This window comes from Mustelus asterias, chromosome 10 (assembly GCF_964213995.1).
Source record: "Mustelus asterias chromosome 10, sMusAst1.hap1.1, whole genome shotgun sequence".
Lineage (NCBI taxonomy): Eukaryota > Metazoa > Chordata > Chondrichthyes > Carcharhiniformes > Triakidae > Mustelus > Mustelus asterias.
This window is the reverse complement of record NC_135810.1, coordinates 104,203,712-104,229,089: the sequence shown is the minus strand read 5'-3', so window position 1 is coordinate 104,229,089 and position 25,378 is coordinate 104,203,712. Positions and strand designations below refer to the sequence as shown.

Sequence of the window (25,378 nt, the reverse complement as noted above, 5' to 3'; positions counted from 1 at the left end):
GACAGATTAAATCCAGTACTGATCAAATAAATGTTTAAAGTTTACTTATTGGTGTCACAAGTGGTCTTACATTAACGCTGCAATGAAGTTACTGTGAAAATCCCCTAGTCGCCACACTCCGGCACCTGTTCGGGTACACTGAGGGAGAATTTAGCATGACCAATGCACCTAACCAGCACGTCTTTCGGACTGTGGGAGGAAACCGGATCACCCGGAGGAAACCCACGCAGACACGGGGAGAACATGCAGACTCCACACAGACAGTGAACTAAGCTGGGAATCGAACCCAGGTCCCTGACAATGTGAGGCAGCAGTGCTAACCACTGTGCCACCGTGCCGTCCCGACATAAATGGGAGTTAAATGGGAAGTTAAATCCGAATAATTGGGAGTTAAAAAAATGTATTCAGTTGTTAAAATTTTAACTCAGACAAAACAAATCACTTCAAACAAGCCCACATGGAGAAATGATGCCGAATTTGGACTGGGGTGGGCACAGAAAGAAGTCTCACAACACCAGGTTAAAGTCCAACAGGTTTATTTGGAGTCACGAGCTTTCGGAGCGCTGCTCCTTCGTCAGGTGAGTGATGAAGGAGCGGCGCTCTGAAAGCTCGTGATTCCAAATAAACCTGTTGGACTTTAACCTGGTGTTGTGAGACTTCTTACTGTGCCCACATGGAGAAAGGGTATCTTAATCAAAGAAAGTTAAGTGCAAACTTAAAATGAATCACCGTGTAATAAGTATTAGACATACTTAGTAGGACTGGCATCATTTGTGAAGAGAGAGAAACAGATGAAAACTGACGATGAATCACATTCGAGTCCAAATGTTGCCCTCGCCACAGATGCTGCCAGTCCTGCTGACTATTTCTAGCATCTTTTGTTGCCATCCCAGATTTCCAGCAGCTGCAGTATTTTGTTGTCGTATAAATCACCACGTGACTGAGTGACAAACTTTAGTTTATTGAAAGAGCCATACAATAAAAATCCTGAAACATAACCAACCACAAATAAACAAAGCACGTGACACAAGGATGGCTTTGTAATCAGTGCATTCACTTATACTTGTCAATACTTTACAGAAAGTCCAAATAAAAGTACACGATGAGGAATAAATTAAGTAAAGAGTAAAATAATTATCAAAATCATTGTAAAAAGCAGCAATATGTAAACTAATTTTCACCCAGAATTAAAATGCTGTAAACAGGTTTTGCAAAGGGGGATGGAATCAGGAGTTGCACTCTGGTGTCACACCTGATAGATTCCCTCTTTAAATGCTCAGATAAACATATTAATGATGATCTTATGATCTGACTCGAATGGATTTTTAAAACTGGATTTGTCTAATGCCTGTCCGCACTTGGAAAGAAGAAATGCTTGGTTCAGTCTTTTAAGTTTGCCCGGGACCAGGCTAGTTACTTCGAATGAAGTATGACCAGTGGTCTTTGTAGTATCTCCGATGGAGGAGACATGGCTTTGAATCCCACCCTTACTGGGTAAAGGACCAAGTCTATAATACGCTGGGGGCTTGCTGCTCCAGAAGCCAATCCGACTAGGTTGCAGGGCAATATCCATAACATCGATGGTGACAGAGAAGCAACTTTAAAAACTATGGCTAGTACAAATTAGCTGAGGGCTTGCCTATCCTGTGTCTCGGGACAACAGTGGCTGGCACTGGAGGGTCAGAAATCCAACCCCCTGCCCTCCTCTCCAAGGTTGCTCTCCACAGCTTTGGTAGTGGAAGTCATATTAGAAGATCATGCCAGTGGAACCTAGGTTGCTATGAATGGTTGTGCTGGGATATGGTATAACACATCTTCCAGTCACACTTCAGTTGTCTAACCGATTATTCAGCCAACTGAATTTATTACATAATGAAAAAAAAGTTTAATTCTTGAAACGTCTGCACTTCCTCCAAACCTCGGACCTATTTATAAATCTAAAGATGGTTAGAAAATGCTATTAGAAAATGCAAGTCAAATGCAACCATCCTTACTGGACACTGGATCAATGTTTATTGTTCTCAAGTTTGAAAAGGACAATTAGTCAGCATTTCGCTCATAGTTACCGCTATAATAAAAACGGAAGTGAGAATTGTTATGTTTGCGTGCGCCGACACATGGCCCATGTGTTGCCCAGAATCAGTGGAACCAGTCCCGTTTATGTGGTGTGAGATCCACCCAATTCCAAATCAGGGTTATAATATTGTACAATTCCACTTTTAATCGCTGGTTTGTGTCATAATTTCTGTTTTGAGCTGGTGATGTAGCCATCACAATTATCTCTTCACGGCTCGCAGCAGGCGGGTAATATTTACATTTCTGGCTGGAACCTCCTCGGTGTGAGACGTGGAACCACAAGCTAATGAAACAACACACCTAGACCGTGCCAACTCTGGGTGTCACCTCACGCACTGGTGCATAAGGCCAGTGAATGAACCCTCCGGCTGAGGGATCTCCACAATACCTACGACGCACGCAACCTCATTGCAGCAAGGTTTTGTTCTGTCTGGTTAATAGCTTCAATGTACGCAATGACACTGATAGTACACAGGGGATAAACCAAATCATCATAACTGCCACTGTAGGCAATGAACATACATGCTCCTCTCCCAGTTTAGAAAAGCCACACTGCCTTCTATCCCCTTCCCAGAAGCTGACATTTGCAGTGAAGTCACATTGAATTCAACGCCAATTCATTCTGCCATGTTTAAACAGATTGCGAATCCACACTTCCTCAAATGCCAGGTCCTGGCTGAGGCAACACAGCTGTTGTCAACAGAAGTCACACTCTAACAACGAGAAGTGAATTAGTGAAGGAAAAGTGTGTGTTGTTAATACACAAACTCCAAGTTGAAAATCATTAAACAACTCCCCCCCACCATCCTCCATTTTAAAAAGAGGGACAAATGACATCTCAAGAATGGCTACATAGCAACAATCTACTTGCATTTTTACATTATACCTTTAAAAAGGTACATTACTGCTTTTGACATATTAAAACACTTTCCAATAATAAAACACTTCAGCAGTGGGACATGGGCATCGTTGGCAAGGCCAGAATTTATTGTCCATCCCTAGTTGCCCTTGAGAAGATGGTGGTGAACTGAATGGCTTGCTAGGACATTTCAGAGGACAGTTGAGGGTCAACCACATTGCTGTGGCTCTGGAGTCACATGTAGGCCAGACTGGGTAAGGACAGCAGATTTCCTTCCCTAAAGGACTTTAGCGAAGCAGATGGGTTTTTTTGACAATGGTTTCATGGTCATCTGTAGATTCTTATTTCCAGACAGTTTTAAAAATTGAATTCAAATTCCACCACCTGCCCTGGCAGGATTTGAACCCACGTCCCCAGAACATCAGTTGAGTTTCTGGATTAATAGTCTAGCGATAATAGGGAAGTAGAGAAAGCTGTAGTATCCATTTTGACCACTTTAGAACTTCTCCTTTTTGTTTACCTAATGGGTGCTGGCATTGCCTTTAAAACGTTCAAACCCTTCAGGTTAACCTGATCACCATATCAAAGAGAAGTTCAGCTTTTGGAGGGACAATATCCAGGGTTACTTGTAACATGGATTAGGTCAAACTTTGAGACAGTTTCAAAAGTTACTATTTTTTTAAGAAACAGATCTACAGCGATTAGTCAACTTTCCTGTGAATCACTGGTTGAATATTTAGTGTGAAAGTTCAGAACTGTCTGCCTGTCACCTGCACTTGTTACCTAATTAAAATACATTTTTAAAAAACAGAAGTGATCACAGTTCATGTAGTTCCTCGTTACTGTCATTAGCGTGCACCAGTCATAAATATAGCAAGCCCAGTCTTTATTCACTTTGTATGGCTCAATAATAGTCGGGCTCCAAGACAGGAGGTTTCTAACTCAGTTCCACAACAGGGATCTAGTTGTCCTCAAGATACAATTTAAAAAATAGACAACATGTGACTTTGTCAAGACATCTTCCATGTTAAGTAAAAAAAAATCTGTCTCTAAGGGACAGTAAGCTGATAAACCACCAATTTTTGGTACAGCTTTCAGGTTGTAACTTTTTTTTTCTCTCAAAGAGTTTAAAACAACATACAAAGGAATGTAAAGTAACTGGGGTTGTGTGTAGTGTTTCAAATGATGCATATTTCAGCTGTCAACAGAGCTCGTTCTTTGAGACTCAACTTTAAAGATAAATTTTGCCCATCTTTCACACTGGGCTTTTATGCAATTTGCCAGCCCGCATTCGGGTAGACCCTGCTTCTTAATTTGTCGCAGATAATCTAGAATATTTGGGAGAGGGATTTTTTTCCTTAAATGTTCTTCGAACTGGACTTGTTCTCCTCAACCTTTGCTTTAACTCACGCTGTGAGTCCCTTGTGGATCTTCTTCACGATCTTCAGCAAACTCAGTCGCCAACCTATTTAAAAGAAAAACAAAGGCATTTTGAGATGTGATACACGGCGTCATCTCTTTTAGACTGGGATGTGTATCTAAGTGGTTAATTATCTGTTTTTTGGGATCAGATCCCCTTTAAATTGGCTGCATGGCCTACTTCTGCTCCTATGTCTTGTGGTCGTCTTATGGTCTGCCATTCTGATGTGAGGTTTAGACCGGTTGTCTGTTGAAGCTGTGGAGGCCGCTATTTCTGTCTTGTATTAAACCCAGATAGCTTCCTGCCATAGCTGGTTGATAGAAATGCCACAACACAATGTTGAGTCACAACTATTTGTGTAAAAATCCATCAATATATTCCAGTTCCATCACTCAGCTCATTGCCCTTCCCCCTCGGTACTCTCTGCCTTTGGGTAACATGCCGTAAGAGGGCGTTGCCAACCATCGACTTCTGTTGGATTGGTGTGTAATTATGCTTGACTAAGTACTGCGGTGGTTTCTTGCTGCCTTCTACAATATGGTATGATTTTTAGAGGGAAACTCTCTGACTCACCAGGCATACTGGAAGGATGTGGGCGTCGCTGGCTGGGCCATCATTTATTGCCCATCCCTAATTACCCTTGAACTGAGTGGTTTGCTCCATCATTTCAGTGTCAACAACATTGTCTGGAGTCACACGGAGGCCAGACCAGGTAAGGACAGCAGATTTCCTTCCCTAAAGGACATTGGTGAATCAGATGGGTATTTACAACAATATTTCGCAGTTGTCATCAGACTTTTTAATTCCATTTTTTTATTGAATTCAAATTTCACCATCTGGGTGTGGTAGGATTTGAACCTGGGTTCCCAGAACATTACCCTACGTCTCTAGATTACTGGTCCAGTGACAAGACCACTGCGCCACCACCTTCCCCAGACAAGCAATCTGCCATATTATGAACACACCTTCCATGGCCATCAAGTCCTAAAGTGGGACTTGAACCAGGAGCTACTGGTCCAGAGGTAGGGACGCTGCCACTGTGCCTCAAGACCTCCCCTAGATACTCTACCTAAATGCAATGGCAAACAGAAATTACTAATAACTTGTCAATTGATCTCTTTGAATATTTGAACATCCATTACTTTCGAGATATCAATAACTTAATTTGGGGTTAAAGTTACTGCAGGTTGGGATTTGCAGGTTCAAAGGAGAATTCCTAGACTCTCAGTCTATTTTCAGTTACCGCTTACACTTTGGATAATTATTATGAGAGAGAACATCTTACAGTCAACTGCCTGTTTTAATTCCTCAGACTGTAATGAAAGGTCCCAGGTTGGAACAAAGACAGGATTTGTGGCAATAGATTTTTAAAAATAAGTAAAACAATGTAGCAAGGATTAAGTAATCTTTAGTCATGCTTTCTCATTTCAAAAGGGTAGCTTAAACATCCTTAAAGAGTTCCAGGTTTGGAAAAAAGCCCCTCCCTTAACAGAAAACAATGCGAGACAGAAAGCAAGTGGATCTTTGCTTTAAGTAACAAATTACTTTTTCAGTGGAAGAATTCTGTGTGAAAACAATTATTCAGGAAACAACATTTAACTAAACCTTCAGACTAAGAGTAGTCATCCATCTGTAACTCGGTTAATGGTAGGGCGTTGGGAAGAGTTATAGAACAAAGAGATCTAGGGGTACAGGTTCATAGCTCCTTGAAAGTCCAAAGATGTGCGGGTTAGGTTGATTGGCCAGGTTAAAAAAAAAATTGTCCCTGAGATGTGTACTTAGCGGATAAATATGTGGGGGTAGGGCCTGGGTGGGGTTGTGGTCGGTGCAGACTCGATGGGCTGAATGGCCTCCTTCTGCACTGTAGGGTTTCTATGTTTCTATGAAAGTGGAGTCACAGGTGGACAAAGTGGTGAAGAAGCCATTCGGCATGCTGGATTTCATTGGACATTGAATACAGGAGTTGGGACTTCTTGTTGAAGTTGTACAAGACATTGGTAGGCCACACTTGGAATACTGTATACAGTTCTGGTCACCCTATTATAGAAAGAATATTATTAAACTAGAAAAAGAGTGCAAAAAAGAATTACTAGGATGCTTCTGGAACTTAATGGTTTGAGTTATAAGGAGAAGCTGGATAGACTGGGACTCTTTTCCATGGAGCGTAGGAGGCTTAGGGGTGACCTTATAGACATCTATAAAATAATGAGGGGCATAGATAAAGTAGATAGTCAACATCTTTTCCCAAAGGCAGGGGTGTCTAAAACTAGAGGGCATAGGTTTAAGGTGAGAGGGGAGAGATACAAAAGAGTCCAGAGGGGCACAGAGGGTGGTGAGTGTCTGGAATGAGCTGCAGAGGCAGTAGTAGAGGCGGGTACAATTTTGTCTTTTACAAAGTATTTAGACAGTTACATGGGTAAGATGGGTATAGAGGGATAGGGGCCAAATGCAAGCAATTGGAACTGGCTTAATAGTAAAAACTGGGCAGCATGGACACGTTGGGCCGAAGGGCCTGTTTCCATGTCGTAAGCCTCTATGACTATGACCTGCAATGTCCTGAAGTCATTATGCTGCACATCTACAAAAAAATATTCAGGCATTTGCACTTTTCATTTGAAGACCTAAGCAGTTTTGAAAATGCGACAATGCACCCTAGCTTCCTCATTAGTAATCAAAGAAAGCTGTAGCTTCACATCACTTTCCCTCGGGAGTAAGTAATTCCCCAGGAAGGGTTTTTGTTTTGGGGTCAGGGTGCTGAGGCCAGTGTTAAATGCGGATTCCGATTGCGCACTGCGTTGGAAACAGTCACCCGACTGACAGCCAACTAATGGTCAAAGGCCACACTCGCCCTTCAATTAATGATGGTGGCCGGGCTGTCAATATGAGGCCTTCCGACATGAAGAGCTCGGGGAGAGAGTGGCGGACGCCTCAAGACAGAGGCAGCCTCTGCGCACTTTTAGAAGTGTTGTAAATAAAAATGTCTGCAGCTGCCAGCTTGCTAAAATGTCCCTTCACAGGGTGGCGTGTGGTCACAATGGCAGCCATATTTCCACGCAGGCAACAGAATGGCGGGTGGGGAGATGACTTTAAAATATTCTGGAGTGCTGGGTCTGAGGCTGGAGGATGCCTCCTTTCACCGGCCATGTTTTGGTCAAATTGGGTGGCCTATCTGCCAACTGGAAAATTTCAGCCGCTGTGGACGAGGGGCCTGTTCTGTTTCAGTTAGCTACCTGCGCGGGCAGGTAGCCACTGCCCTTTGACCCAGCCTCCTTGAAAAGGGCTTGGAGATGGGAGAAGGCCGGAAAGCTGACACACCGCTCTCCAGCGGGATTTTCCTGGCCCCGCCTCCAAGACCATTGGAAATCTGGTCCCTCGTTTCTCAATTTAAATACTCGCCTGAACCCATCAACTACAATTAGATGAAAGTGGAAGGATAGACTTGTTTAAGTAGGTGAAAGAGGCCCATGTGCCTGGAATGTGTATGAATAATAAATAATACAATGTTCAGCAAAACAGAGTCTAAGCTCCAGAACTGACGTTATTCAGTTCACCATTACCGCCTTTCCATCTATTTAAATTGTGCTATTTTATGGTGACAAAACTCATCAAATTCTGCTTTTTAAAAAAATCTCCTAGTATTTCAGGATGTTTAGGCAATTTGAGGACTGCATTCCACGACTGATCAGTACTTCGGTGGCACAATAGTTAGCACTACTGCCTCACAGCGCCAGGGACCAGGGTTCGATTCCCAGCTTGGGTCACTGTCTGTGCGGAGTCTGCACATTCTCCCTGTTCTCTGGTGGGTTTCCTCCGACTGCTCTGGTTTCCTCCCAGAGCCCAAAAGACATGTTGGTTAGGAGCATTGGCCGTGCTAAATTCTCCCTCAGTGTACCCGAACAGGCGCAGAGGTGTGGCGACTAGGGGATTTTCACGGTAACTTCATTGCAGTGTTAATGTCAGCCTAGTTGTGACGCTAATAAATAAACTTAACTTCCGCCAAACTCAATCGAGATTTGTCCCCTTCCCTCATCTGATTTTGGCCATTTGGATTTCCGTGACATCTTTTGTTTATTTCCCAGAACTGCAAACTAACAGCAATTCCCGGTACGAACATTCCATTTGACATCAGCTTCATTTAAAATAATGGAGCGTGCGGGGGGAGCGGACGAGACAGCAATCATTGGATACCTCGAGGATTATACAATCTGCTCAAATAAGACATCATAGGAGTGCACAAGGGCTAAAAATTGAACACAGAATTCTTTGCTCAGAGGAATAGGCAAATGACGGCAACAGTACTGGAAATTAAATGGAAAGACACGCAAGCTTTAGAACAAAAATAATGACTTAAGCACTGACTTGCTGCTTTCTTTAAGAGAACCTGCCTTCATCAAAAGACTACAAAGATTCAGCATCCGTGCAATGAATGTTTAGTTTAGAAAATTATCATCATATCCCACTGGACATAAATAATAGATTTCTCTGTGTTTTTCTTTCTGTGCTCCCGTCTCTAGATTAAGGCTGGCACTGGCTGAATAGTTGAAGCAGCATTTGCAAAAATATACTCAGCTTGGAAAAGCTTCCTGTCAGTTTGGGTATGATGATGCCGTGATTAAGTTACGACACTCGACATCCAGACATGGACTGAAGTCTCCCGTGGAGACGGGGTTGGGAACAGGATAGCTGAGGAGATAGGGCGGAGTCATGGAATCATAGAATCCCTACAGTGCAGAAGGAGGCCATTCAGCCCATCAAGTCTGCACCGACCACAATCGCACCCAGGCCCTATCCCCATCATCCCATGTATTTGCCCTAGCTAGTCCCCCTGACACTAAGGGGCAATTTAGCATGACCAATGTGCCTAACCTGCACATCTTTGGACTGTGGGAGGAAACCGGAGCACCCGAAGGAAACCCAGTCACATCAGGATGGCTCCCTAATACATTTCTGCCTCAGGGGGAGCTTCCCGAATTGGGAAGGAGAGAAATTTGGATTTTTAAAATTCATTCATGGGTATTGGCATGGGCGTCACTGGCTGGCCAGCATTTATTATCCATCCCTAGTTGCCCTTGAGGGGCAGTTGAGCGTTAAACACACTGTCGTGGCTCTGGAGTCACATGTAGGCCAGACCAGGTAAGGACAGCAGATTTCCTTCCCTAAAAGGACATTAGTGAACCAGATGGGTTTTTCCGACAATCGACAATGGTTTCATGGTCATCAGTAGATTATTAATTCCAGACAGTTTTTTTATTAAATTAAAATTCCACCATCTGGCGAGATTTGAGCTCGGGTCCCCAGAACATTAGCTGAGTTTCTGGATTAATAGTCTAGCGATAATACCACTAAGCCATCGCCTCCCCACACTATATAGCATGTATCACCACCATTGGCCACCAGAACTGAGTAGATTGCAACATTTTTAAGAGGTCAAAACATAGAATCATAGAAATCATAGAAACCCTACAGTACAGAAAGAGGCCATTCGACCCATCGAGTCTGCACCGACCACAATCCCACCCAGGCCCTATCCCCATATCCCTACATATTTTACCCATTAATCCCTCTAACCTACACATCTCAGGACACTAATGGGCAATTTTAGCATGGCCAATCAACCTAACCTGCACATCTTTGGACTGTGGGAGGAAACTGGAGCACCCGGAGGAAACCCACGCAGACACGAGGAGAATGTGCAAACTCTACACAGACGGTGACCCAAGCCAGGAATCGAACCCAGGTCCCTGGAGCTGTGAAGCAGCAGTGCTAACCACTGTGCTACCGTGCCGCCCATACTGAAGAGGAAACCACCGTGCTACCGTGCCGCACACACTGAAGAGGAAACCACCGTGCTACCGTGCCGCCCATACTGAAGAGGAAACCACCGTGCTACCGTGCCGCCCATACTGAAGAGGAAACCACCGTGCTACCGTGCCGCACACACTGAAGAGGAAACCACCGTGCTACCGTGCCGCACACACTGAAGAGGAAACCACCGTGCTACCGTGCCGCCCATACTGAAGAGGAAACCACCGTGCTACCGTGCCGCCCATACTGAAGAGGAAACCACCGTGCTACCGTGCCGCACACACTGAAGAGGAAACCACCGTGCTACCGTGCCGCACACACTGAAGAGGAAACCACCGTGCTACCGTGCCGCACACACTGAAGAGGAAACCACCGTGCTACCGTGCCGCACACACTGAAGAGGAAACCACCGTGCTACCGTGCCGCCCATACTGAAGAGGAAACCACCGTGCTACCGTGCCGCCCATACTGAAGAGGAAACCACCGTGCTACCGTGCCGCACACACTGAAGAGGAAACCACCGTGCTACCGTGCCGCACATACTGAAGAGGAAACATATTGAAAGGAATGTGAAAGAGCAGGAAATGAGATCTGATGTGTCACCAGCATTGACAAAGGCACACAACATGAATCACTTCCTAATGTGTTAACACTTGCATAATTCCCAATCTATTGTAAATTACAATGTAAGATAAGGCAGATAAGTATTGTCAACAGCTTAAAGCTTTAGCGTTTCCACAGTATAGCAAGGCAACTTTCAAGAAAACACTTCCTTCATGAAGTAATGAATTTAGAATCTTAGAACCCATACAGTGCAGATAAGACCCATAAGACAGTTACATGAGTAAAATGGGTATAGAGGGATATGGGCCAAATGCGGGTAATTGGGATTAGTTTAGGGGTTTAAAAAAAAAGGGCGGCATGGACAAGTTGGGCCGAAGGGCCTGTTTCCATGCTGTAAACCTCTATGACTCTATCTGCCATGGCGGGATTCATATCTGGGTCTCCAGAATAGTAGCTGAGTTTTTGGCATTAATAGTCTAGTGATAATACCACTAGGCCATCGCTTCCCCACCTTGGTTTAATAATCTTTATTATTCTTGTCTAACTATAAACTATCAATCTGAGATTTGAACTTTTCAGTTGGCCTGTTCTCAACTTTTTTTTTCCCGGATATTTTTTGCCCATCCCTAATTGCCCTTGAACTGAGTGGTTTGCTGGACCATTTCAGAGCACAGTTGAGAATCAAGCACATTGCTGTGGCTCTGGAGTTTCATGTAGGCCAGACCAGGTAAGAAAAACAGATTTCTTTCCCAAAAGGACATGAGTGAACCAGATAGTTGTCATGGTCACCATTATTAGAACATAGAACAGTACAGCACAGAACAGGCCCTTTGGCCCACGATGCTGTGCCGAGCTTTATCTGAAACCAAGATCAAGCTATCCCACTCCCTATCATCCTGGTGTGCTCCATGTGCCTATCCAACAACCGCTTAAATGTTCCTAAAGTGTCTGACTCCACTATCACTGCAGGCACACCCCAACCACTCTCTGCGTAAAGAACCTACCTCTGATATCCTTCCTGTATGTCCCACCACGAACCCTATAGTTATGCCCCCTTGTACTAGCTCCATCCACTCGAGGAAAATTCAGACTCACTTTGTATTCCAGCTGCTAGGATGGGATTTGAACACATGTGCCCCAGATCATTAGCTGGCCTCTGGATTACTAGTCCACCGACATCACCACCAGTTAAATCACCACCCCCATGAGGGGCTGTGGTTCGCCCCTGCTCCTACATCCCTATTCCTTCTCTTTGTCTATTTACAACTGATGGACAACAAAGAACAAAGAACATTACAGCACAGGAACAGGCCCTTCGGCCCTCCAAGCCTGCACTGACCATGCTGCCCGACTTAATTAAAACCCCCTACCCTTCCGGGGACCATATCCCTCTATTCCCATCTCATTCATGTACTTGTCAAGATGGCCCTTAAAAGTCGCTTCCACTACCTCCCCCGGCAACGGGTTCCAGGCACCCACAACCCTCTGTGTAAAAGATCTGCCTCGTACATCTCTTTTAAACCTTGCCCCTCGCACCTTAAACCTATGCCCCCTAATAATTGACTCTTCCATCCTGGGAAAAAGCTTCTGATTATCCACTCTGTCCATGCCTCTCATAATCTTGTAGACTTCTATCAGGTCTCCCCTCAACCTCCGTCGCTCCAGTGAGAACAAACCAAGTTTCTCCAACGTCTCCTCATAGCTAATGCCCTCCATACCAGGCAACATCCTGGTAAATCTTTTCTGTATTCTCTCCAAAGCCTCCACATCCTCCTGGTAGTGTGGCGACCAGAATTGAACACTATATTCCAAGTGCGGCCTCCCTAAGGTTCTATAAAGCGTCAACATGACTTGCCAATTTTTAAATTCAGTACCCCGGCCGATGAAGGTAAGCATGCCGTATGCCTTCTTGACTACCTTCTCCAGCTGCATTGCCACTTTCAGTGACTTGTGTACCTGTACACCCAGATCCCTTTGCCTATCAATACTCTTAAACGTTCTGCCATTTACTGTATATTTCCTATCTGTATTAGACCTTCCAAAATGCATTACCTCACATTTGTCTGGATTAAACTCCATCTGCCATCTCTCCACCCAGGTCTCCAACTGATCTGTATCCTGCTGTATCCTCTGATGGTCCTCATCGCTATCCGCAATCCACCAACCATTGTGTCGTCCGCAAACTTACTAATCAAACCAGTTACATTTTCCTCCAAATCATTTATATATATTACAAACAGCAAGGGTTCCAGCACTGATCCCTGAGGAACACCACTTGTCACAGCCCTCCATTCAGAAATGCACCCTTCCACTGCTACCCTCTGACTTCTTTGACCGAGGCAGTTTTGTATCCACTTTGCCAGCTCGGCAAGGTGGTTACCTTGACAACGAACGGAGCAAGAAGATCCCTCAAAGAACAAGTGGGTGAAGAGTGTACTAAGCCGAGAATTGAAATGACAGAAATGGACCTGGACATGATGGGGTTGTACATTCAGTGCGTCTGCGGACATCAAACACGCCGGTGCATCTCTCTTCTTACCTCCTGCTGACTGGCTGAGTATTTTGGGCATTTTATTGAGACACTGCCCAGTAGGGATTTACAATCCACCTGTTCATCGCAGGTAGTTTCCATTGAATCAGTGTCCTTTGACGCAGGCAGAATGATCTCATCAATTAAATTCTGTTTCTGTTCAGGAATTTGAGCAACTCGAAACCTGGAACAATTTTAAAAAAAGATTGAGGACTTGGAAACTCTTCTCTTGAATCATGAACTGATTTCAGAAGTACCACTTAGAATTCATGTTATTTAATTATGATTCTATTCGTCAGAACTTCAAATGATCTAGACAAATGCACTGTTACGATTTATATACCACGCAAAAAAAATCTTCCAAGCTTGTTTTACTGAAAATATATAAATAAAATTTCCTGTAAACAGAAAATGACCTAATTCCAATCAGTAGCTGAAAGGTCTTATTACCTTCTAGGGGACAAAAAAACCCAGTGTGTCCAGTCAGCATAATTCTGGCATTTAATGTATTGTCCTCAGGAATGAGGGGGTTCCTGATGATGATTTAATGTAATTAGTCCAAAGTGGAACGCTTGGGACAAAGGAGTTTGGAAAGTAAATGCTGCCCTCGGTTATAGGACAAATGGACTCCATCCTGTCACTCACACTCTGAGAGACATGGGCTGAACTATACAGGGCACCTTGGCCCCTCTGCCCATCCCTCCCACCCCCATCCAGGGGGAAGTCCTGGCTCAGAGAGTGGTCAGTACATCGATGGACTGCTAGCAGCAGCAGGAGCGGTGACCCTGCTGTGCGGGTTAGGTGGATTGGGCCTTGATAAATTTCCCCTTCGTGTCAGGGTGATTAGCTAGGGTAAATACTTGGGGTTACGGGGATAGGGCCTGGGTGGGATTGTTGTCAGTGCAGGCTCGATTGGCCGAATAATCTCGTTCTGCACTACAGGGATTCTATGATTGTTTGAAACTTGTGCGGAGCACGGGCCAGTTTGGCTGCAAAATGTGATGTAAAATTGAAATCAACATGGTGAACATTTATTGGATGAATTGAATCTCTACTGTGGCTAAATGTGAATAACAGTCATGCGGTGAAGAATTCATGGATATTCTCTGGAACAGTGCTCGCTGCAGCTCTTTACCTGCCGATGGATAAGATGGTGATCTCACTATTCCGACTATTCCGTGTTCCCGCTTTCACAGCTTTCGTGGAGTTCCGGGCGCTCGGATTCAGCAGAAGCTCCGGCCACTTCTTCTGACTGCATCGCGTACAGCTGGATCCTAGCAGGGTCGCTGAGGTCTGCACGGTGTGGACATGATGGTGTTTGCATAGCTTGGGAATGGTTAACAATGGACCAAACCTGTAGACAAGGTGAGGGAGAGGAGAAATCTATTAGCATCATCAGTAAAGTAAATTCCAATAGCCTTGGTTCCGAGCATGAGGGAAATGTAGACAGGGATCTTGCTGAGGGGAAGAGGCTTCTTGAATAGAACTTGACATTGATACGACCATTGTGCAACTGAACATCAATTTTATTATATTCCAACTCATATACATTATATATACATAGATATAGGCTAACTACTCCGAGACCCTTTGACCAATCTCAACCGAACTTGTTGGGATGGTAGCTTGGAACAAGGTTTGTTATAGGGCAGTTGACATTTAACCATATTCATCAAGAGGGGCGGTGGGGTGGGGTTGGTTGCTTTGGCCTCCTTGTAGGAGTTTCCTTGGTCCTGACTACTCTGGGTTCCCACTGGCACTGTAACTCAGATTTGTTTTAACCAACCTTATCTATACATTCCAAGGAAGAATGCAACAAACCTACATCATAAATCCGCAACTTCCTTTCACATTTTTCCTCATATTTACATGACGCATTATCATTTGGTGAGGGAAAACAATAGGAGGGGCACAGAGCCAGGGAAACTGTACTGACTAAAAGTTGATAGGTCATCAAAGATTCTCTTTACTTTGACTCAAGAAGGAAGCGCATCTAACGTGATCAATCATAAAACACTTCGGCCAGAATCATATCACCGTTCACGCCGGCGGGATTTTCCCATCCAGCTGCAGTGAACGGAGATTCGGCTGGCCGCCAAATTCTCCGACCTCGCTGCAGCGGGAACGTGGCTTGATCGGCCGGTAAGATGGCGCCCTTACTGTTCCAACAAACGGTGAAAGTGCAGAGAGCAACGCACTGTAGAGAATGAGAACGTTTCTTTTCACACTGATGATAAAATATTCAGGGTGTAAACGAACATTGAGGGAATATATGTAGATGTAGGGAGGGACTTCACCGCCATTCTCACTGGTGGGATCTTCCGGTCCCGCCAACGGTGCACCACCACCAACCCCCCCCCGCCCCGCGGGGTGGATTCAATGGGAAACCCCATTGACAACGGCAGGAGTGTAAGATTCCGGCGGCCATTTGCAGGCTGCCTTCCACCGCCAAGAAACACACTGCAGGGGAGGCCATGAATCCCACCCGGTAGACTTTGATCCTGAAAATATTTTGAGAGTGACACTCAGAATGTGGAGAATGATTAGTAGAAACTGTCTGTGTTTCTATTATAGCTAAAGTTTTAAAGTTAAAAGTTTATTTATTGATCACAAATAGGCTCACATTAACACTGCGATGAAGTTACTGTGAAAATCCCCTAGTTGCCACACTCCGGCGCCTGTTCGGGTACACTGAGGGAGAATTTAGCACGGCCAATGCACCTAATTAGCACATCTTTCGGACTGCGAGAGGAAACCGGAGCACCCGGAGGAAACCCACGTAGACACAGGGAGAACGTGCAAACTCCACACAGACAGTGACCCAAGCCAGGAATCGAACCCTGGTCCCTGGTACTGTAAGAGAGCAGTGCTAACCACTGCGCCACTGTGCCGCCCTCTTGGGGCTAAAGGGTTTAAGGAATATGGGGGGGTGGGTGCGGGAGAGACGTGATCAGAATATTGAATTTGATGATAAGTCATGAATGGTGGAGCAAGCTCGAAGGGCCGAATAGCCTCCTCCTGCTTCTAGTTTCTATATAGCAGAAATTGTAAATCTAATTAAACTAGAGTAAAACAAAGTAAAGCAAGGGAAAGTCAATTCATCGTGAAAGTATTTTTTTTGTCAAATAATGCTGGAGTTTAATTTGTGGGAATTTAGCTCTTTGGGTACGATTTTCCCCTCCCCTCGCCGTGCCGTGTTTCGCAGTGGCAGAGGTGACCCGCCATTGGCCAGCAGTGGGATCTTTCAGTCCCGCCGCTGCCAATGGGTTTCCCAATGTTTGCACCCTCTGCTGCCGGGGATCCCACGGCGGGGCAGGGGGGCAGGTTGGGGGAGTTGCCATCGGTGGGACCAGAACATCCCGCCAGCGGGAATGACGGTAAAATCCTGCCCTTGGTGATTCATGACTGTGGGATCAAAATTGCTAATTAAAACAATTGTGTGAAAAGCGCGTGAAGGAATGAATTGCTGAACGAAATCTGTTGGATGTAAGAAATGCTTCTAATAAATTACTTCACTGAAATATTTTTGTGGTCTGATTTTCAGAACTATTTCATTCGGTCCAACAGGGTGAATATTCCAGTTTATTATTCCATAAAAACATATTCCTTATCTTATTTCTTAAATCTTGTTTTAAACATTCTTCCCTTCATTTCCCAGATGTAGAACGGGTAGCCCAGGTTATCAAATCAATAATGAACCAAATTAATTTTCCAGTGAATGAGTATTTCCGTATTCTGGACAGTCAATGATCAAAAAGGGGTGGCTATCGAAAAAATACGACGGACGTGAGTGAAACTATGAATAAGGCAAGTTGCTGAGGTTTGAATGGTGAAAAGACATGGCATTATTTGTTTCAGTGACTCAGTATAAAAGGACCAGCCAGGAACAGGACAGTAACCTGCAGACCACTGAGGCAGCATCAGTCAAAGATTTCACTAAATAAATAAGGAGGACACGTCACCAGCTAGAGCCACTTTAAAATGGAATAGTCACAAAGAAACATGAGAAACATTTGCTTTGCTTTACGTAGCCAGGAAATGACTAAATGATAACAAGCTTCTACTAAAGTAAATAGGAAAATAACTTGATATGAGTGCGGTAAGCAGGATAGGGTCATAGAATTGAATCCGTAGAATCCCCACAATGTAGAAGGAGGCCATTCGGCCCATAGAGCCTGGACCGAAAACAATCCCGCCCAGGTCCTTTCCAAGTAACCTCACGTATTTACCCTGCTACTCCCCCTGGCTCTAAGGGGCTATTTAGCATGGCCAATCCACTTAACCAGCACATCTTTGGACTGATCCTAGGTCATTCATCGGCCCTTCGGCCCACAACATCGAGGGCCGAAGGGCCTGTTCTGTGCTGTACTGTTCTATGTTCTATTTTTTTTCAATGTTGATAAAGCAATGAGTGCTGAAGGCATCATTGGGCCAGGAGTTAAAAGGCTTCCTAAAATCAACTGCCTATCCATTTTGTTTTGATTTTGAAGTCAACTTTCAGAATGGGTAGGAATTATAGAATCCCTACAGTACAGAAGGAGGCCAATCAGCCCATTGAGTCTGCACCAACAACAATCCCATCTAGACCCTATCCCCATAACCCCACGTATTTACCCTGCTAGTCTCCCTGACACCAAGGGGCAATTTAGCACGGCCAATCAACCTAACCAGCACGTCTTTCAGACTGTGGGAGGAAACCGGAGCACCCGGAGGAAACCCACGCAGACACGGGGAGAACGTTCAGACTCCACACAGACAGCCACCCAAGGCCAGAATTGGACCCAAGTCCCTGCCGCTGTGAGGCAGGCGTGCTGACCACTGTGCCAATTCTAAGCAACTAGACGGTGAACAACATGCTGTTATAAAGGATATCAGCAGCTGGTGATCCAACCACTGAGGGCTTTAAATGAATAGGACACTGAGTTTAGTGCACCACTTGCTGCGATACACACAAAGTCCTTCATTGTATTATTTAGAAAGGCTCAGTAACTAATCGCAATGAACGGAAATGAGATCTATTAGTGTTGCATATTCTGACTGCTCCACCTAAGTGCGTGTGCATCTAGTAATCTATACAAGGGAATTACTGACAGCCACTTGGTACAAATTTCCATTCTGTTCAAGTAACCCACACGCCTGCACCCAGCACCAAGGTCACTTGTGACACTTGGACAGGAAGCCATCCATCTAGTTTTCAGGCACCATGCTTGTGGTGGGCGATTGGTGACGTGTCCAATGATTAATGGCGCTAAAAATACTGCTGCTGACATCCTGGGTCAAGATCCCGCTCGAAGATATTCCTTCAGAAAATAGGCACGTTGGCGTTAAAGAGAAAAAGAATGAACCAATCCATGAAGGAAAAGTTAACGAGTCCCTCATCGCTGGGCTGTTTGTAAGATGTCGCAAATTTACGTGAGCTGATGGAGGGAGCTGGCCAGCTCACCGTCATTCTGTCAGATTGAGCTAAAGTTCCAACGTTGCCTAACAGATGTTTTCTTGTCTGTTTACATTGACTCTTCAGGCTTCCCACTGAGTGTGTGACAGGATGGAATTACTCAGCTCACATGCAGGGCGTGTGCCGGGGAAAGGAACTGGGGAGCGGGGAAGGGTCAAGGGCATCATAGTTTTACAGATGCCCAACTAGCCAGCGAGGGTCCTCACTTCTTGCAAAGTGATTGAGGGGTCACTTAGAGGTGAAAATGCAGCTTTCCCTTCTGCGATTTAAGTTTTAAACAGTAGCACTGCTAGTGCATTCATAGCAACCTCCGACTGTCCCAATGATCATTTGACATCCAAACCCTATACTCCATTTACACCTTGGATTTAAAAAGAGCAGGATTTGAAACTCTGGGAAATTCTGAGCTCAAAAGTGGGCAGCGTAAGAGTTAGGCCACAGATCAGCCATGATTTTATTGAATGGCGAAGTGAGCTTGAGGGGTTGAATGGCCTACTCCTGTTCCAATGTTTCTAAATAGAAAGGAAAATCACTTTATTATAAATGCTGCTTCTCAGGGAAGGAAGAGATCCTAGATAGGTTTAGTTTAGTTTATCAAGGCATCTGAGCCTTATGATTATTTAGACAAAGACTTGAGGTACTTGGAGGACATTTCTCTTTCCATTATTTTGAGATAGGCACTGAGGTTTTATTTACAACGGTTCATTTTGTTCGAACATGGTGGCACAGTGGTTCGCACTGCTGCCTCTCAGCGCCAGGGTCTCGGGTTCAATTCCAGCCTTGGGTCACTGTCTGTGTGGTGTTTGCGCGTTCTCCCCGTGTCTGCGTGGGTTTCCTCCGGGTGCTCCGATTTCCTCCCACAGTCCAAAGATGTGCAGGTTAGGTTAATTGGCCATGCTAAATTGCCCCTAGTGTCAGGGGATTAGCAGAGTAAACGTGTGGGGTTACAGGAATAGGGCCTGGTGGGACTGTGGTCGGTACAGACTCAATGGGCCGAATGGCCTCCTTCTGTACTGTAGGGATTCTATGGTCAGAGTCTGTTCACTTATATGACTAACAAAGGGTTTGTCGGCTACAATGTTTATTTTGCTGGAAATGCTCTTGATTGCTTCTGTTAACCCAAACACAACGGGTGAAAACGTTCTGAGATCAGTAGAGCGCAACAAATACCACAAACCCAAATTGATCCGCCTCTGTAAAGTAAGTATGGTCGCCAACCCTCCAGGATTGGCCTGGAGTCTCCAGGAATCGAAGATCAATCTCCAGGAGTGTGCGAGCCTGGAGAAAAAACATCGGGACAAGATTGGGGGTTTGTTTTTGTCATTTACGTTGAAAATTTCTTTGAACCAGGTATAAAAATGTTGAAAATGGGAGCAAAAGGCTGTTTGGCGGACAGTCAAACGTCATCCATTCGGGTAACAGTCGTTGCGTTTGCCTTTTGGCGTAGGGATGCAGAGCGTCACATGGATGGATGTGTTGACCGACCAATGGCTGGATACTAGGGGAAAGTCGTGTGATGAAACCTCCAGGAGTACATTTAATCACAGTCGGAGGCCCCAAATGGACTCCGCCTAGACGCTTCTGTCCCTGGGTAATGCAGACCGAGGGCAAATCTCCCCTAACTGCGCAGTTCAGTGAGGCAGTCGGGCCATCGGATATTATGTGAAGGATCTTCCATAACAGGGAACTTGAGAAGAGTGGTTTCTTTTCCATTTCCATCTGATGTTTTGCAGAACAGCTTGTCAAGCAGCAGAATCACCACGGCAACACAGGGCATGGAGCTTACACACATCAGTGTTGAGGGACGACACTGATCCCTTCCAATAAAAGAGATTTCAATTCGCATTCTGGGGAGTACAGCAGCATCTTTCGCATTAGTTGATGTCGGTGCACTAGAGCTTGTGCAAAAGCAAAACACTGTGGATGCTGGAATCGGAAACAAAAACAGAAAATTCTGGAAAATCTCGGCCAGGTCTTACAGCATCTGTGGAGAGAAAATGGAGCCAACGTTTCGAGTCTGGATGGCCCTTTGTCAGAGCTGGGATTTTCCAGCATTTTCTGTTTTGGTATCACAAAAATAAACTGTGCTCAGGCGATGGTTATTAATGGCGACAAATCAAAAAATTGGTCCAATTTGAGGCCGCCATTTTAAAGGTTTTAAAGTTTATTTATTAGTCACAAGTAGGCTTACATTAACACTGCAAATAAGTTACTGTGAAAATCCCTGAGCCACCACACTCTGGTGCCTGTTCAGGTACACTGAGAGAGAATTTAGCATGGCCAATGCACCTAACTAACACGTCTTTCGGACTGTGGGAGGAACTGGAGCACCCGGAGGAAACCCGTGCAGACATGGGGAGAACGTGCAGACTCCGCACAGACAGTGACCCAAGCCGGGGATTGAACCCAGGTCCCTGGAGTTGTGAGGCAGCAGTGCTAACCACTATGCCACCGTGCCACCCGGTGCCGCAACTTCATTGCAGTGTTAATGCAAGCTTACTCGTGACACTAATAAATAAACTTTAAATTCAGCAAGCACAACTGGGTCTGGTATAAGACACTCTGCAGAAAGATGGTACGATTTCCACTGTGTTAAGACCATAAGACCATAAGACATAGGAGCGGAAGTAAGGCCATTCGGCCCATTGAGTCCACTCCACCATTCAATCATGGTTGATTTCAACTCCATTTACCCGCTCTCTCCCCATAGCCCTTAATTCCTCGAGAAATCAAGAATTTATCAATTTCTGTCTTGAAGACGCTCAACGTCTCGGCCTCCACAGCCCTCTGTAGCAATGAATTCCACAGACCCACCACTCTCTGGCTGAAGAAATTTCTCCTCATCTCTGTTCTAAAGTGACTCCCTTTTATTCTAAGGCTGTGCCCCCGCGTCCTAGTCTCTCCTGTTAATGGAAACAACTTCCCTACGTCCATCCTATCTAAGCCGTTCATTATCTTGTAAGTTTCTATCAGATCTCCCCTCAACCTCCGAAACTCCAATGAATATAATCCCACGATCCTCAGACGTTCATTGTATGTCAGGCCTACCATTCCTGGGATCATCCGTGTGAATCTCCGCTGGACCCGCTCCAGTGCCAGTATGTCCTTCCTGAGGTGTGGGGCCCAAAATTGCTCACAGTGTTATTCACGGTAAGATTGTAAACCTATGCATAGAGAACCCAGTGATGGTTTTGGGAATAAGTAGTTGAAAGACTGGAATTCCTCTCTTGAGGAGCCCTCATCCCAAGAACATTCCTGAATGCATTGACATCACATGTTCTCAGATGAGCCATCCTTCAGGTCTCTCGGGGTCGTTTTGTTATAGGTTTCTGCTCATCAACTCACTTTTGATTTGATTTATTATTGTCACATGTATTAACATACAATGAAAAGTATTGTTTCTTGTGCGCTATACAGACAAAGCATACCGTACATAGAGAAGGAAAGGAGAGAGTGCAGAATGTAGTGTTACAGTCACAGCTGGGGTGTAGAGAAAGATCAACTTAATATGAGGTAGGCACCGAACATTCTCTCTTCCACCTTCTTCCCACTGGAAAAAGATACAAAAGTTTGAGGTCACGTACCAACTGACTCAAGAACAGCTTCTTCTCTGCTGCCGTCAGACTTTTGAATGGATCTACCTCACATTCAGTTGATCTTTCTCTACACCCTATGACTAACACTACATTTTGCACTCTTTCGTTTCCTTCTCTATGAACGGTATGTTTTGTCTGTATAGCGCGCAAGAAACAATACTTTTCACTGTATGTTAATACATGTGACAATAATAAATCAAATCAAATTAAATTAAATCAAATGATTCAAAAGTCTGATGGCGGCAGGGAAGAAGCTGTCCTTGAGTCGGTTGGTTCTTCTCCTCAGACTTTTGTATCTTTTTCCCGACGGAAGAAGGTGGAAGAGAGAATGTGTATCAGGCAGCAGAATGATGCGACCTTCATCCCATCAGACTGGGCTGGATTTGAACCCAGAGGCAAACAGACATTGTGTTAATCCACAATAGGACCAAAGCACACGCAACCACAGAAATAATCTCGGACTGATTTGGAACGACGACATAAGTGGGGCAATCCCAATGAAGTTCTATGGCAGGAATTCTCCGATCTCGCCCGCAGCTGGGATTCTCCGGTCCCGCTGCAGTGAATGGAGTTCTGGCTGAGCACAAGGTTCTCCATTCTCACTGGCAGCAGCAGTAGGTCGTGCGAGACTGGAGAATTCCGGCCCATTGTTACTCCAAAACACAGTTCTCGATGACTTGCAGACTTACCGAAAGAACAAAAGAAAGAATTTGTTTGAAGCAGAAGTTTGTTTGGACAAGAGGAGTGAATCCCACAGTGGGGGGAGGGTGGAGAGGAGAGAATCCGTCTCGGAATGTCTCATCAGATTTGATTTGATTTATTATTGTCACATGTATAAACATACAGTGAAAAGTATTGTTTCTTGCGTGCTACACAGACAAAGCATACTGTTCATAGGGAAGGAAAGGAGAGAGTGCAGAATGTAGTGTTACAGTCACAGCTAGGGTATGGAGAAAGATCAACTTAATGCGAGGTAGGTCCATTCAAAAGTCTGATGGCAGCAGTTGGTACATGTCCTCAGACTTTTGTATAATAATAGTGGAAGCAAAGTCCATAGTAGCCATTTGACAGGAAATGGATGAATATTAGAAAAATAGTTTAAAGGGGTAGGAAAGAAGGGCGTGGCAATTGGGATGAAGTGGATAGCTCACGCCGACAGCTTGTATTTAGGTGATGGGGTGAATGGTCTTTTGCTGTGCTATAAAATTCAACAGCCCCCATTTTAATCTGGTCCACCTGATAGGAATGGGGTGGGTTCAGGTCAGACACCCATTGTAAATGCATAATTATCACCCATCGCTGATTTCGACAGAGTAAAATCAAATGGGGCACAGAATGGGCATCCCACTCAGTGTCTCCAGATCCCAAGGTGGTTGAGGTTAAAATCAGGCCGCGACCCTCGATTTGAGCGAACGTGTGTGAAAGGGAACTTACCTTTCTGCCACATTCTTGCTGTTGATTTCTGCCATGTTCTTCTTGGTGATCCCTTCCTTCTGCTCATGCTCCTTTAACATCTCATCCAAGGCTGCAGCATTTTCTGTGGCAAAGGAGAGAACGTAACACTGGTTTGCATATGAAGTGTCTTCATACATTGACTATGGAAGAAGACCTCCAATGTGTTACTTCTAAACTACAAAGCCGGATGGTTAGATCCACAACAGGAAGAGATCTGCTGCACTATTTTACGCTGCATTTAAAAATCACTGACCAAAATGAATGGAAACGCGACCACAATTGTTGGAAGTTGACATTTCACAAATTAATCGGGAACCAGTTTGGGCTTTAAGTTCTCGTACACAATTGACAAAACCAATCTACACCCAGTACTATTGGGAGTTCAATTCTACAATTTAAGACGGATCTTCCTCTGGCTGCAATATCACAGATGGGATTTTCCAGTTGCGTCCACTCCAAGACTGGAAATTCCCACCCGATTCAAGAAAGAGACAGATAAATATTTGATCAAAAGCAGGATAAAGGGCGATGGGGAAAAGGCAGGGAAGTGGAGTTAGGATGAGTTGGAGATCAGCCATGATCGAATAGAATGGTGGAGCGGGCTCGAAGAGCTGATTTGGCTACTCTTGCTCCTAATTCCTATGTTCCTATGATATTTGTCCTACAAATGCTGGCCAACTCCAGGCGCAGCTCTGCCGTGGCCAGAAGAGGTACTGCAGCGCTGTGCCAGCTCTTTAGGTAATTCCTATGCTCCTATGTTCCTATGAGGCCAATGGATCTTTTAATGGTCTGTCGAATTTACCCCCATGAAAGGCGATCTGAAAATTTCCTTTGTCCTGTATCTCAAAAACATTCTTTTAGAAACAGTTTGTGATACTGAACAGGTGTAATATTCACACACACATCAAAGATGTTACCACACACAACTGATGGAAATTCTTCCTACACAGGTTACACATCTTTATTTACTGGATAAACAGGCAACTTTTTCATCTCCTCTCACCCATGTCCTTTACTCTGTGAGAATCAGCACCCAGGTGGCTGTCAGAGTCAGAACTACATTTTACTATCGCCTTTAGGATCCTGACATTGTGACTAAACTGCGGCCCTGATCTTGCACTTGCTGGAAGCCTGACCGAAGGAGCTATTCTTCTAAAGGCGGTCTCCTAATCGGGTGCCTCCACGCTCGCCGTCCAATCTCAGGGCTGGTCACCCTGGAACTTCAGTGTCCCCACAGGAGAGAAAGGCACAGCTCGGATGGGTAGTTTTAAGTTTATTTATTCATTAGTGTCAGAAGTAGGCTTATATTAACACTGCAATGAAGTTACTGTGAAAATCTCCGAGATCTTAAGAGTGCTTCAAAATGGAGGTGTCCTCGGCACAAAATTACATTAATTATGCAGCGTGAGGAAGGCCATGAAGGCCAATATGAAAGGGCAAGCCAGCTTGGTGGCAGGGGGCAGGGTGATAATCGCACGACCTTGGGTCAGCCATTCCTTCCTTGGACCCATGTCAGTGGGGCATGGAGTCTCTGGTCCAATGGTCTTCCCTCCAGCTACTGAGAGGCCGTCTCCAGCAAGGCCGTCTCCAGCAAGGCCGTCTCCCTGGGGAATGGGCA

The 25,378-nt window shown here is 45.0% G+C and overlaps 1 protein-coding gene across 1 annotated transcript in view; it reads right to left on the bottom strand.

Moving 5' to 3' along the window:
- Nucleotides 1-942: 942 nt before the first annotated feature.
- The window catches only part of relt (RELT TNF receptor), a 90,224-nt gene continuing 65,788 nt past the window's right edge, over nt 943-25,378 (bottom strand). Inside the window, exons 8-11 of the mRNA XM_078222344.1 lie at nt 23,740-23,842; nt 14,390-14,608; nt 13,264-13,438; nt 943-4,400 (exon numbers count right to left, since the gene is read on the bottom strand). Of these exons, the coding sequence (XP_078078470.1) occupies nt 4,389-4,400; nt 13,264-13,438; nt 14,390-14,608; nt 23,740-23,842 (509 nt within the window). The 3' untranslated portion in view covers nt 943-4,388. The remainder of the gene's footprint in view (nt 4,401-13,263; nt 13,439-14,389; nt 14,609-23,739; nt 23,843-25,378) is intronic.